The following is a 14945-nucleotide window of genomic DNA, read 5'->3' as shown; positions in this document are numbered from 1 at the left end:
TTATTGGGATGAGCGAAAGAGCCGCTCGGGCGACCTTCATCTTGTCCAAACATCGTCTGCCCCTAGATCGAGCGGGATAGACGCTCGACCAGCATTCCACTATCCTTTGTTCCACTTATGTGCCGAACGGGATTAGTGTTTGGCTGACGAATCTGCTCCCTGGCCAAGCCGGGAGGTTGCTTGGGCATAATATCGATGTGTCTGAATGTAGTCTGCTCGGTCGTCACTCCACTTCGTTGATTTCAAGGATTGATGTAAGGGCGAATGGGGTTACCGCTCGGTGCGCCTTTGCGGATACTTGCTTTTCCGAGCATCGGATGCTCGGTGTGTTCCCGAGCTGCACTGATGTTGGATCAAGTCTTCTTTATCCCAGTCGGGGTGAGTGGCCTGCCTGAACGACCAAGGATATGGGGTGTTAGTCAACCTTGACTTTGACCTATACCGTGGCCATAACTCTCCGCGGGGTGGGCCCCTCGTCACCGCATCACGAACAAAGTTATATAATTTTAAACACAATTATGTTCCGGAAAAAAATATTTTTATTAAGTTTCTTAGTTTTAGATTTATCACTTAATTGAATTTCAATCAATTAAAGATTTATTTTAATTGAGAAAATATTTTGATTTTAGTTAGGATAAATTATTTATGTTATTTTAATCTACTAAAATAAAATGCAATTGACTATAATAAAATGTAATTAGGTGCGATTTGGTTTAGAGAGTAGGGAATGAAGGAATTGATTTATTCCTAAACCTTGTGTTTAGTTAATGGAAATAGAATTAAGATTTTAAAATGAAACCTAAAAATTTAGGTATGGATGAATTCACCCCCTCCCTTGGGTTTTTGACGGAATGAGAATGAGAATTAAGTTTTTGATGAAAATATCTTTAATATATTTGTTCAATTTTTTTTCATTTCACTCTCTCTTCTTGTTATCTTTATCAATATTTTCTCTTTCCTCATTTTATCATCACACTTTCTCTCTAAAACATATTTTTTCTCTTCTCATTCTCTCTTATCACACATTTTCTATCATTTTCTCTGTATTTTCTCTCATCACACACACTATTTTTATTAAGTTTCTTAGTTTTAGATTTATCACTTAATTGAATTTCAATCAATTAAAGATTTATTTTAATTGATAAAATATTTTGATTTTAGTTAGGATAAATTATTTATGTTATTTTAATCTACTAAGATAAAGTGCAATTGACTATAATAAAATGTAATTAGGTGACCGTTGGTTTAGAGGATAGATAATGAAGGAATTGATTCATTCCCAAATCTTATGTTTGGTTCATGAAAATGGAATCAAGATTTTGAAATGAAATCCAAAAATTTGGGTATGGATGAATCCACCCCCTCCCTTGGGTTTTGATGAAATGAGAATGAGAATTAAGTTTTTGACGAAAATACCTTTAATATATTTGTTCAATTTTTCTTTCATTTCACTCTCTCTTATTATTATCGTTCATCATATTTTCTCTCTCCTTATTTTATCATCACACTTTTCCTCTCAACATATTTTTCCTCTCCTCATCCTCTCTTATCATACATTTCCCACCATTTCTCTATGTATTCTCTCTCATCACACACACTTTTTCATTATTTTCTCTCTTTTCATTCTCTTATCATTTTTCATTATACTTTATCTCTTCTAAATCTTTCTTACCATACTCTCTCTATGTTTTCTCTCATCACTTCATTCTTTTCCATCACGCTCTCTCTCCTCATTTTCTCTTATCATACTTCTCTCTCTTTATTTTTTATCACGCTTTCTCTCTCATCATACTTTCTATTCTCAATCTCTCATTTTCTCTTATCACACTTCCTCTCTTTTAATTTTTTTTATCACTCTTTCTCTCTCAGCACACTTTCTCTCTTATCATATTTTTTTTTCTCAATCTCTCTTATGACGCTCTCTATTATTATTTTCTCTCATCACACTTTCTCGCTCTTCATTTTTTCCCATCACACTTTCCCTCTCATCATAGTTTATCTCTCATCATATGTTCCTCTCACATTCAACTCTTTCTTCCATATAATTTTTTCTCTTATTTTCCTCTAAAGGTAAAAAAAGAAAATTTAGGTTCATTCCGATTGAATATATTTAACTAACTAAACATTATTTTTAAGAATAATACTCAAGCTCATACCCATTCTCATTCCATAATACTATGATACCCATTCCTATTCTGATTTTTAGGAGAGAACCAAACGTCATCTTAGTATAGACCTCTAGAAAAATTTAATTATCATCTCAAAATTAATCAATTCGAAAAATATAATACCTAATACCAATTAAAAAATTTGACTATAAATTTTTGTAAACCACTTATTGTAAAATAAAATTATTATCTCATCAATTTAATCTAAGTTAATCGAAAATTAAATAGTTCATTAGATAAGTTATTAGTCATAAATTAATTGTTCAAAAATAAAATTACATTGAAACGTAAATAATCAATTGACAAATTAGTGTAAAAAAATCTCAACCTATGAAAAAAATATTAACAATAACTTAAATTTAAGAAAAGATTTAAAGTGACATGGAAAAACACAAAATACTTAAAGAACCCCAACATCTCACCGCCCATTTTTCCAAAACACAAGAGACATACACGAATGATGAAGCGGGTACGAGGGCGTGGCAATAGTGACGGTGTAGTTTTTCACTGTATAACATATGCGGGGTATCAATGTGGGCGTGCTTAGGCGAGTAGCCAAAACATTGCTTGCGACCCAGCAGGAAAGATCCCCCTCTCAATCTATAACGCCGCCTCGGATTACTTGGGTTCGTCTCTACCCGTTTCCGGTTCCGACATGGACGACGACGACGAGTTCGGCGAGCTCTACACAGACGTCCTTCAATCCGCCGCTGTGTCCGTCCCTTCGTCACCTATCTCCGCCTCGTCACCTAGCGGCCGTCCTGATCCCCGCCTCCATGCCGAGGAAACCGATTCCGACGGCGGCGACGGGGATGAGGCATTGTTCGGCGCATCTCGTGCTGATCCTTCAGTAGAATCCCCTTCGTCCTCGAAACACGCTATAGCGCCAGTCCTGGCAGCAGCGGAAGACGAGGAGGAGGATTGGATGCCTGTCCGCGCAACCCCCGCCGTGGATCCGCGAGAGAATTGGGACTACGAAGACGACGATCGAACTCCACCGTCTCGATCGGCAGAGGTCGGAGCCCCCAGCGCGCCCATGGAGGGTGAGCCTAGGGTTTTGGAGGAAGACGAAGAAGAAGCTAGGGTTTCGGGAATTCAAGAAGGGAATGATGGAATTGGCGGTGGTGGGAAGCTTAACGCTGCGGAAGAGGATGGATTTTCATTGTTCGGAGGAGGAATAGGACAGAATTCGGGAAATCTTGATCAAGCTCCCCACATCCCTGGACTCTCAGCTGGTCCAGCTTCTTCTGGAGTTTTTGTTGGCAGCAACAGTGAGGAGCGGAAACCATCACAAAGCGACGATTGGGACAGTGACAGCGAAGATGATCTCCAGATTGTGCTGAACGATAGCAATCATGGACCTCTTGGGGCAGAGAGGCATAATATGGTTGGGATCGATGATGACGATGGGGAAGAGGATCTGGTAATTGTCACTGATGAGGATCAGCAGCATCACCTCCCAATTATGGAGGAGCAAGATTGGAGTGAAGAGGCTATGCAGCCGGCAGGTGATGGGGAGAGAAAGGAAATGTCAGACGTAGCTAAAGTAACAGGTACTGCTGCAGCTGCACCAGGAGCAAGGATAGGGTACAGCAATCATGGTTTTCATTCACAGCATCATTCGATGTTCAAGGTTGTCTCTACCACATTAGTCCTTGTAATTGAGGTGGAAGCTAAGTTTATGAATGTTGAATGCTAGGCTTTGGCAGTGGCATGCATGCCAGAATTCCTTACTGCTTATACGTTGCATAAGCTTGATAATGCATAACTGAAATATTTCGACGACTCAGACTGAGTTTGTGTCTCTTACTTTATGTTATTTAACATGCACAGATTGTTGAAAATAACAGTAATGTATCAGAAAGAAAGATAACAAGTATGCAGAAGTTCCAAACCCAGTTTTTTTGGTTGCAATTGTGTATGTTGTTCATTATACACATGCCTATCCAATATTAATTTGGGCAGGACAGCCTAACATTTTGGGAATTAGTGGCAACTAATCTTTGTTTCCTGAGTCTTAAAAAATAAGATTTTTGGTACAAAATTGACAATTTTATATCTTGAATTTAGAATTCTCAATAGTCACTTGTGTTTTTCTATTCCTACTGTTATGTGGAATCCATTCACTGGAAAAGAACTAGAAATGGGACAGAGAAAGAAGGCAATCAAAAGCATATTACTAAAAATAGTATCAACCTATTTGTAACCTTCATTTTGTTTGGAAGTAAAAGGCAAATTAGACTAGAAGAAGAATGACAAGATAATTGTAAGTAAAAAAAAAATTATACATGCTGCCATGGTATTTGATTTAGATCCTACAACTAATAACTACACATTTTTGCACAAATTTGATGTTTCCAAACAAAAAATTCATTTGTTTTTATAGTGAATTTAATATTTATAAACTTGATAATCTTGTTTACAATATGTTTATATCTTGAACTCATTGAACATGTGCTGTAGCTATCCTAGTTTAACATCTATCTAATTTAAAATTCTTTCTTGCTCAGTATGTAAGACCTGGTGCAACACCTTTACCTGGGGATCCTGCAAGTGGTGTCCCAAGTGTTCCAAGTTCTGCTCGTACTTCTTTTGGCTCAGGTCCTATTCCCGGTCAAGGAAGAGGTGATTGGAGGCCTGCTTCTGGTAGGGGCTTTCCTGGTGCGCCTAAAAGCTACAACACAAGCTTTGGTTTTCCTGCTTGGGCTAATAGTTCGGTCCGTGCCTCTGGCATTGGATTGGATTTCACCTTGCCTTCACATAAGTAAGATCTTCAGGTGTATACTTTGCAATAATTATAGTTTTTCTTTACCAAATTTTTTCCTGCTCACTATTGTGATTAAAGATTTTTCTAATCCTTGACAGAACCTAACAATCAAGATATCTACTGAAGCTATTTAATGATTCCCACTTTCAGATATTCTCTCATTTTCATTGAATTCCTTTTTCATCTAGCATACCTGCCTATTTTGTTTATTGGCACTAAAGTTGCATTCAAATATTTTTAATATTTAGTAGAGATGCTTTTGTGTAATTATGTAATGGTGTTTGGTTCATAGTTTTTATCTACTGGGAAAAGTACATTATAAAAAGAAAAAGAAAAATGAAAACGAGAAATTTGCCGCTGCCGCTTCAAATGATTTTCCACACAAATTCTCTTGAATCTGGATACTTTTTCACCTTTTTTTCTATTCATGTGAACACAGTTTATTATAAAATTCATCAAGCACATTTTGCAAACAAATTTTCTTTTGTTTGATAAGTAAATGGTAAAATGGGGAATATCTCCCCACCAAATACTAAAGGTTAGACCTACTACCATTTGCCTCCATATCAAAACTATTTCTTATTTCATTTGTATGTTCAATAAATGTTTCAGTTGTCATGGACACACAATTGTTATATAAAATATGAAATTAGTCTTATATGATGCTCAAGTATCAAATCTAGAGATGAAGATACACATGAGATCGATCTTGATGTCATATCATTTGTGGAATGAAAGATGATATGAAGTTAGCAGCAAAAGTTGAAGGAGAAATTGCTAAAAAAAATCACTGATTTCTGAACACCTATTGACATTTCAATGTTATCATGTCATCTCATCATTCTGTCACAGTATTCTTAATTGTTCATGGTTGGTTATATTTGATTTATTCCTCTGTTGAATATTTAAGGTTATATTGCTAGTATTATTTAAACTTTAAATCACTTTTAATTACATTAACTTTAGTCTCCTACTCCTTTCATTTTTAAGTCTAATTGTTTCCAAGTGTTTAATTATATAGTTTATTTGTAATATTTGAACATTCCCATATAATGTAAGTTCATTCTCTTTAATTTTTATCATCTATGAGAGCCTCTTTTTGGTTTCAAATAGTAGTATTAGGTTTATTATATTTTCTAGTAAGTCCACAATCCTTCTTAGCATTCTCATCTTTATTACGTTTTTTTTCAATGTGTTGTTTTCTTAGATACCCAACACTTAATTCATAAAGTATGATGGATCGTTTAACAATTTTAGTTTTTTTTTTAAAAAAAATTAACAGTTACACATGACAATTACACATTAGATTCTAAAAACTTCTCTCCAATTTAGTGGTACCTTCTTTATCATATTTCGTGATATCTTCATAGAACAAACATTTCTAAAACGAGTTTCAGACCTATCCATCTTAATTACCTTCTCTTTCTTTTTTTTTTGTCACTTGAATTACTTCTCATATATTCAGTTTTTGTTTTAACTTGAAACATTGAGTTTCTAAAATTTCTTTCACAATTCAATAGTTTATTATACTCATATTAATTAGCATGATGTTATTTACAAATAACACACACCAATGTGATCTCTCTAGGATATGATTGATTAGTTCATTTAGGATTCCTATAAAAAGATATGGACAGAGTTGTCTCTTGATGTAATCCTATAGTCAAAGGATTATTTTTCTCGCTAACTTTGTTTGCTGCATTATCATACATGTGCTTTATTATTGATATAATCTCTAGCTATTATATTTACCTTAACCCACCAAATTAATTTTCTAAAATTTTCCAAAATAAAAATTATATGCAAATACTTATCTTTTCTCTATAATTCTCCATCTTTTTCTTGCTAAATAAATAACATCTATATTTGTTTTTCAGTGTTTAAGTCAAATTGAGTTTTTGGAAATATTTATCCCATCCTTTATTCTTCTCTCAGTGACTCTTGCCTTTACTTCATTCTTTGTTTCGTTAACTTAATTGAACATTGTATCTCATATTTATTCTTGTAAATTGATACCTGATTTTTTTTTTTCTATTTCTCACTCATCTTCTTAATTTTGAAAAAAAATAATCACAGAACTGTATCTTAAATCTCCTAGACTTTTCAAAATGTCAATAGAAATATCCACTGGACATACACTTATGATCTTACTGAACTTGCTTCTATGTCACATCTAGTGTATATTCTCCTATAGGGTTTCTGAACTTCTCAAATTTCAGCAGAAATATCAACTGGACATCTACTTTTAAGATGTCACTGAACTTGCTTCTATGTCACATCTAGCGTATATTCTCCCATAGGGTTTCTAACTTGCTATTCCAATTCTGATTAACATGTCACACCTTGTTGCTAAAGTGAATTTTTATACAATGACAATCTTGATTTTCTTTTGATTGTATAAGTCATGTAGCATGTCACTGGTTCCCTTGTGCTTTAAATATCTCCAATTGCTCTATTTTCCAGGACAGTTTTTGATGTTGACATTGAGAGTTTTGAGGAAAAACCATGGAGATACCCTGGGGTTGATATTACTGACTTCTTCAATTTCGGATTGGATGAAGATAAGTGGAAGGATTATTGCAAGCGGCTGGCAAGTTTGAATCCTCATATTACTTAGTAGTTATTGTTGAGCCACTTTGTTCTTAATGTTCTTTTATTTCTCAGGATCAACTTCGTTTAGAATCAACCATGCAAAGTAAGATTCGTGTGTACGAGAGTGGCCGATCAGAGCAGGTATGTACAGATACCAGATCATGCATAAATTTTCTTAAGTCACACTTAAACTTAATGGTTGATAGTTTGTCAATTTTCTCTCAGGAATATGATCCAGATCTACCTCCTGAGTTGGCTGCAGCAGCAGGTCATGACATTTCTGCTGATAATGGGCATGGAAAATCAGACGGGGAATCAAATTTTACTAGTCAAGGAAGAGGACAGTTAGTTATGAGGGCACCCTTAGTATGTCCCATTGTTACTCTGCTATCATTCAACCTCTATGTTTAAGGCGTGTTTTGGATTAGGAAATTTGGAGATGAATGGAGTGGAAAGTTTCTTTTTATTTTTCTTCTAGAACCTTATCCCACTCTTTCCTTTCTTTTCATGTTTGTTCAATTTTTTTCTGTTCCACGGGTCAGAGGAATTCTGTCCTTATCTCCCTTCTGTCCATTCCCTTCTCCTCCCCCACTTATGTTGCCTTCCGCTCCTTACTCTTGAGTTTCCACTTCCAAATAACTTAGGGAGTGAATATCATTATATTCTTTAAATATTCCATTAATATTCTTATTTGTTATTAGTATTTGCCTCATTGCATTATTGCTTTTTAATTTCTCAGCCGACTGGGAGAGCAATACAAGTTGAGGGTGGTGGGAATGGTGAGCGTCTTCCTTCTATAGATACCAGGCCACCTAGACCTCGTGATTCAGATGCAATTATAGAGGTAGTTTCATGACTTATATTTTGCAGTTTAATGCTAGATTCATTTATTTTTTCTACACCTCATCATTGACAATTACCAACAAATTATGATTTCTACATCCAGATATCTGGTTATGATAATAACCCAAACCAGTTTGTGACACACTATTTTATTGTTGTAGACTTGTAGATATCAACATACTAAAAATGCTTGGTCTACAGATTGTGCCGCAGGACTTGTTTGATGATCCAAGAATGTACAACTGTGACCCAGAGCAACAAGAGAAGGGTGTTGCAAGAGATGAAAGAAATTTTAATGAGGCTGAGAAGGATAACGGAAACATTGAATCAGAATATACGAATCACTTTTCTCGTGTTTCGGGTTACTGCAACAAGGAAATGACCAGCAGAGCCCTTCTCACAGAGGAAAAAGATGAATCAACTGGCAAACATCATAATTCGAAAACAAGAATTCCTCCCTCTCGTAATCAAGCATTAGAGACGCATTCTGCAGAAAGGTATGCTATTATTATTCTACTAGATCTGCTATTTATACCCACTTCTTTCTATTCAGTGAAGCCAACTTTTGCCACGCATCTATCCATAATCATCATTAGGAAACATGAAAAGAAAGATAAGAGGCTCATGGCTAACTTATATAACAAGTACTTGTGTTATTAACTTATTATTCTTACTTGTAACTGGTAACACTATTTTGATTTTTCCTGTGTTTTTAAAGCATGTTACACTTTTCTGTTTTACATTTTCATCCATCAAATTCACAAATTTGATGTGTATCTGGCATTGGCCTCCCTGTAGCATCTAATGATTGATGGAATACTCATACCTTGGAACAAGTAGCAAATTGTTTTATTCGATGAGTATGTGGAAAAAATAGCCAGCATTATTGAGCCACTAAGAAGATGAGTGTTTTTTGGTTAAATGACAAGGAAATTGGATATATATATATATATATATATATATATTCCATTTGTCAGTATGAAAGTAATTCTTTATGGTGAGAATGTCAGTTGAAATAGTTGATACATGATCTAATTTTTGGTTCAATGTTCATAATTCATTCATTACAGTTGGACTTTGAGACATTTATTTTGTCAAACAACTGGTTATTCACACAACACTGGGAGTGGCAAATGATCAAATGTCATTGCTTTAGAAGAAAACAACAGTTTTTGTTAGAATTATATGAGGTTTACATAATGGTGGGTCTTCTCTTCAATTCATAACTGTAGATGCTACTCCCATATGCATCATGGAAACAGTAAATAATCAGAGTTAATGAAAGAGGGTGGGGTGCAACATTGGGGAAGTAAGGTGTTTTATCAACTTCAAACATATCAAATAGATTCTATGTATGCATACATGAATTTAAATTAGTTAGTTTAGAGATAGCAAGTCAATAGAATTACAGGTTCCATCTTATTAGTAGATCATGTTTTATGTACCTTTGTTCTGCCAGTTCAAGGTTCAGGATTGAGTATGTTTTTATTCATTTGACAGGAGTATTGCAAGTAGCATACTGACATATGAATGAGATATTGATTTGGTTCATTTATAAATGCAATAATATTTAGCGAAAGGCCCATGCTCATTGTTCACTTTGCGAACACTGAATCAATAGGAAGAAAACAATTTGCTCTACGCATAATCCTTCATGGCTAAAGTATATATCATGGCAGTGAGCTATTGATTTTTTTTTTCAAAGCTTGCGCCAAAGATTATCTTATCCTATTCAGTATTATGAAATCATTTAGGGCTTGGAGGCATAAAACTGGATAATTTGTATTTTGGAATAGGTCGACTTTTTTTCTATATCCTGTGGGCACAACTAACAATGGTTTGCTTACTTCAGGTTGCATCCAGAATCCTCATCTAGAAGGCACCTCAATGCTCGTGAACAGTCTACTGATAGCATGCCTAGTCAAAGTGCCAACTCAGACAGGCATAGTGATCAGCAAAAGGAAACTTTGGCTGATTGCACTGAGGTTAAGCAGTGTTCTGAAAAATCTCCTGTAGTTGCCACTGATACTGCTAGAGAGCTCAGTGTTGAAGAAAAATCTAGCAAGCAGGATGAAAACATCATTGAAGAAAAATCTAGCAAGCAGGATGAAAAGCTTGCTGTGGCTGATAGCATGGAAGTGGAGGACATGACATCAGATTTACATGGTTCTAGGGAGACTGGTGCTGATGACAATTTGGTTCTCCCAAGCAACAGGCAAAAGCTTAGCTCACAAGTTGAACATCTGATGGTGTATGATACAGGTTATGAGGATGGATTGGAGACTAGTGACAATAGCAAAGAGAAGTCTGGGAATAGTAAGGATTATCAAAGACAGACAAATGGTGAAGTCTTGCATGAAGGACATTCAAGTCAAACAGATGACTTAAAAAGGCTTCGGAAGGAAGATGAATCCAATTTCTGGCGAAAAGATGAATCTCAAGTAGACGACCGACAAAATAGAGTGAAAAATCATACTATTTCCAGAGGAAAGGAAAATACATCTAATTCTCATCAAATTCATCTTCGTGGCAGAAGCTATGAGAGGAGAAAGGAATCAGAATCTTCTTCCAGTTCTTGGCAAAGAAGAGAGGATAATATGCCTGGTAGGCAAACCAAAGATGAATTAGTGAGGGCAAACAATGATGAGATGTTGCCAAGGCACAAGAATAAGCTAAAGGCAATAGACAGAAACCGGAGAGATGAAGATCATTCTAGAAAGCATGTTGATGGTGAATGGAGAAGCCATAATAGAGATGAAAGCTTGAGGCATAGGGAGAGGGATGATCCGTTGATTAGTCGTCGTGAGAACAAGGATGATCCTATCATGAAGAGAAAAAGAGATGATGAATATTTGAGAGGAAAAGCTGACAAACTAGATGCTTTGCAAGGCCATAGAACTAAGGAAGATTCTGGAAGAAGGAAAAGAGAAAGGAACGATCTACATGACAATAGGAGAGAGCTTGAAACTAGAATGAGGGATAAGACTGAGGATCACTCATCATCGAAGCATAAAGACGATAACTGGCGCCAAAATAGGGAGAGAGAGGATAGGCAGCGAGTTAAATCTCATGAAATTGCACTAACACAGAGGGAAAGTGAAGAAGGGCGGGGAACTGTAAGAAGTGGGCGAGTTGCTGAAAATAAACCATTGAGTGGTAATGGTAGGACCAGGGATGACTCAAAATCTATTAGTTATGATAAGGATTATCAAGAGAAGGAAAGAAGGCGACACAATGAGTTGTCTAGGAGAGATCGTAGGGAAGATAGCATGTCTCAGAACAAAGGGCGTGGTGATGCATATATGAATGAAAAACATTCAAATGCTGATGAACGAAGCTCCAGACATGAAAGGCTGAACTCGTATGGCGACCGCCACCTTACTGCCGATGGCCAACAAACCTACAGGGAAAGACAGAGAGAAAATATAAGCAAAACCAGAGATGTTGAGGGTAAGCAGCAGAATAATCAGGTGCTTGGGAAGAGAAAACATGATGACCGCCCCCAAAATGAGAAGGTATACTTTTGGCTGATGATATATAGATTGCATATAAATCAGAAAGCTTTCATATGAGTCATTTAGGAAACTGTGCGATTTCTCCTGACTTTTATTACCGTAGAAGCAAGTTAAGCCAGTGAAACTACAAAAAACTTGAAACCAACATATAATCTTTTCTTGGGAACAACAAAAGAGCAAAACTTGGAACCAAAACCTAAAGTTTACTATAAGCAGCCTGTGTAGGTTGAGCTTTGTCTCAGGTATTAAGCTTGTAGAATGCGGCATGAAAACTTTGAGTGGAAGAAATTGTTTTTTTGTAGGTTGAGATTTGTCTCAGGTATGAAGCCAGTGTAGGTTGAGCTCTTTTTTTTTTTTTTTTTTTAATAATTTATTGACCTAAAGAGAATGAAGATTATTTAGTAAGGATGACCAAGAACACTATCAACCTGCTCTGTGCTTCCTTGACTGTTGTATACTTGCATTTGAATTCTTTCTTGATACTTTTAATAAGACGCTAACCAATGATGCAGTTAATTTGCAAAAATATTGGTAAAGAACAATGTGTTATTCGTATTTTGTTTCTAATCTAAAGTAGCAGCGGTTCATGTTCACCTGCGCACTTTTTCTGAAAAAGTACCTTTTTTCTTTTCTTTTTTGACATACTAAATACTTGTTTTATCAGGTCTACAATAAAGATTCAAATAAGCATGAGAGCAACATCTCTTCCACAATTGTCTCCAAAGCTGATCCTCACCAATGTCATGAACCATATGAAAACTTCCAACATACTAACTCTTCAAGGAAACAGGGGGATGATGAGCCTGCCTCAGATGATGAGAATCAAAGTTCTAGAAGAGGGCGATCAAAATTGGAACGCTGGACCAGCAACAAAGAAAGGGACTATGATGCCATCAATAACACAGAAGCATTGTCTTCTTTGAAGGACATTGAAGGCAATATGGATAATAGAGTGCAAGCAGATGCACTGACCAAAAATGAAGTTAACAACATTACTAGCCAATCAGATGTTAAGGATGATGCTGGACAAGTTGTGGATAAGACAAATGATGACCAGGATCGCCATCTTGATACTGTGGCTAAGCTCAAGAAACGAAGTGAGCGCTTCAAGCTTCCTATGCCAAGGGACAAGGAGAATGGTTCAAACAGAAAATTGGATACTGAAGTGCAGTTATCCAATAATGAGGCTAGTGTTGATTCAGAGATAAAACCAGAGCGACCAGCCAGAAAAAGGCGGTGGACAGGTAGTTGAGTCAGCATCTCTGCAATGGTTCCTCTATGGAATCAAAGTCATTTCATTAAGAGAAGGGTGAAGCTAGTCCTGTGCTCACTGCAGAGTATTATTCATTTCCAGCCCCTTCGAATCTCCTACACTTGGGACCTAAAATGATGTGAAGATAAAAATATTGAGAGGAAGAAAAAGAAGTGCTACTAGTTGTGTTTTAATTGCATATCTGGATATGTAACTTTAAACACGTAAGATGCTGGATGGAAGTCTTGTGTTCTTTTGTCTTTTCCTTTTTTTTTTTTCACTGCAGCAGCTGCTATGGCTTGTGAGGTTCCTGTTGGTCGGAGGGAATCTGCATGTCTTGCTTTCAGCATCATCAGACAAGTTATGCCAACAGACGAGGGGTTATTTCACGTTTATAAAGACACTCCAAGCTTGAAGTTGGAGGTTCAAAGTGGAGGACCTAATGATTTCAGATGGGCATCTTCCAATAATTTGGTTTACTATTTTATGGTGTTTTCTGAGATAATTATATATTTTGCCATCACTCTGATAACCACAAGTCAATATGAAACTAATCTAAGCTGCCTTGATATCTCGGGAGGTCAGAAATGCACGATGCGCTTATCTGAATGTGCAGTCTCTCGGAGAGTTTCTTGGGGCTTGGCTCTTAGTCACGTCGCCATTTCATCTTCTGAAAGAAGTGATATTTACTTGGTGAAGATCGCAAAGCGGTCTGCGGAATGCAACAGCAGTGGCCCAGTCACTGGAATACAATTAATCGATGCTACCTGACATGAAGTTGAAGGTCTGACTTTTGTATTTCATTGTAGAGGGGATTTATTTATACGAGATGGTAGTCATATTAGCCTTGTTGTTCCCTTATAATGGCTTGCTGTACCCGAAGCAAGAAAAAAAAAGGTCGGAGAACAGAAGCTTGGATTAGGTCATTTTTGGTTCGATCTATGTTTTTTATTTATCTTTTTTTTTTTTTTTTTTTGCTGAAGTTATATTATGTATCCATATGTTATTATTATTATTATTTTTTATCATTTTGTTGTCTGGTTGAATGAAGTGTGTTAGATCGAAGACTAGGTGCACCATCTTTATACGTCGCCTTTGAACTATTCAACACTAGGGATTCCTCCAGCCAGGACGGCTTACTCCTTACCAAATTCCAATTTTAATTTTTGGGGGATCAAAGAAAACTTACAAGCACTAAATGTATCAAACGGTAGATGTGAATTTGAACTTTGAAAAATATCTTCTGATAGAAGGCATCTCACTCTCAAAGTGAGATCGGTGTCGAGTTTGCATACAAGAAAAATCACACAAGTTGTCGATAAGTAGCGGGTTTTCGTCAACCTTCTGTTGACTCAGAATTGCCTCCGGAAGGCTCGGATCAAAGCAGTTCGGATCCTCTGTCCCGAAGATGCCTCTGTCCTGGTGTCCCATTCAGAAAACGACAAAAAAACGTGCCAAACACGTGCTTTTCTCCTTCGCTCTCTGTGTGTAAACACTCGCCGAAGCTTGCTTTTCTCCCGAAGGCAACTCCAAAGCTGATCGATCCAGGACGGATCTGATCAGTCTGGGGACCGATCAGGCCCTAGGCCGATCGGTCCCCAGACCGATCTCCCTATTTTTCTGAATCACATCTCTTCTTACTGATCGGTCACCAGACCGATCAGATAACCCACAGAGAACTACTGTGTGGTTACTGATCGGTCACGAGACCGATCAGATAACTAAGATATCACTGGATCGGTCGACAGACCGATCCAGACAGCCAAAGTATCACTGGATCGGTCAACAGACCGATCCAATGCCTCTGT

At 36.7% G+C, this 14945-nt stretch overlaps 1 protein-coding gene across 1 annotated transcript; it reads left to right on the top strand.

The window, feature by feature from the left end:
- The first annotated feature begins 2745 nt into the window (after window positions 1-2745).
- Window positions 2746-13398, top strand: LOC122027063 (FIP1[V]-like protein). Its single transcript, XM_042585882.1, has 9 exons — window positions 2746-3801; window positions 4679-4932; window positions 7399-7525; window positions 7600-7668; window positions 7753-7893; window positions 8267-8371; window positions 8572-8867; window positions 10223-11885; window positions 12550-13398. The coding sequence occupies exons 1-9, from the start codon at window positions 2824-2826 to the stop codon at window positions 13135-13137; spliced, it is 4221 nt and encodes a 1406-aa protein (XP_042441816.1). The 5' UTR covers window positions 2746-2823; the 3' UTR covers window positions 13138-13398.
- The last annotated feature ends 1547 nt before the right edge of the window (window positions 13399-14945 follow it).

This window comes from Zingiber officinale, chromosome 10A (genome assembly GCF_018446385.1).
Source record: "Zingiber officinale cultivar Zhangliang chromosome 10A, Zo_v1.1, whole genome shotgun sequence".
Lineage (NCBI taxonomy): Eukaryota > Viridiplantae > Streptophyta > Magnoliopsida > Zingiberales > Zingiberaceae > Zingiber > Zingiber officinale.
This window is presented reverse-complemented; position numbering and strand designations above follow the sequence as displayed.

What these genes read in the sequence shown, in the direction of transcription:
- LOC122027063 (XM_042585882.1), top strand. Translation starts at nt 2,824, where the DNA reads ATGGACGACGACGACGAGTTCGGCGAGCTCTACACAGACGTCCTTCAA. An exon ending in AGCATCATTCGATGTTCAAG is followed by an intron (nt 3,802 to 4,678) that starts GTTGTCTCTACC and finishes TTTCTTGCTCAG; the next exon opens with TATGTAAGACCTGGTGCAAC. An exon ending in TAGTTATGAGGGCACCCTTA is followed by an intron (nt 7,894 to 8,266) that starts GTATGTCCCATT and finishes TTAATTTCTCAG; the next exon opens with CCGACTGGGAGAGCAATACA.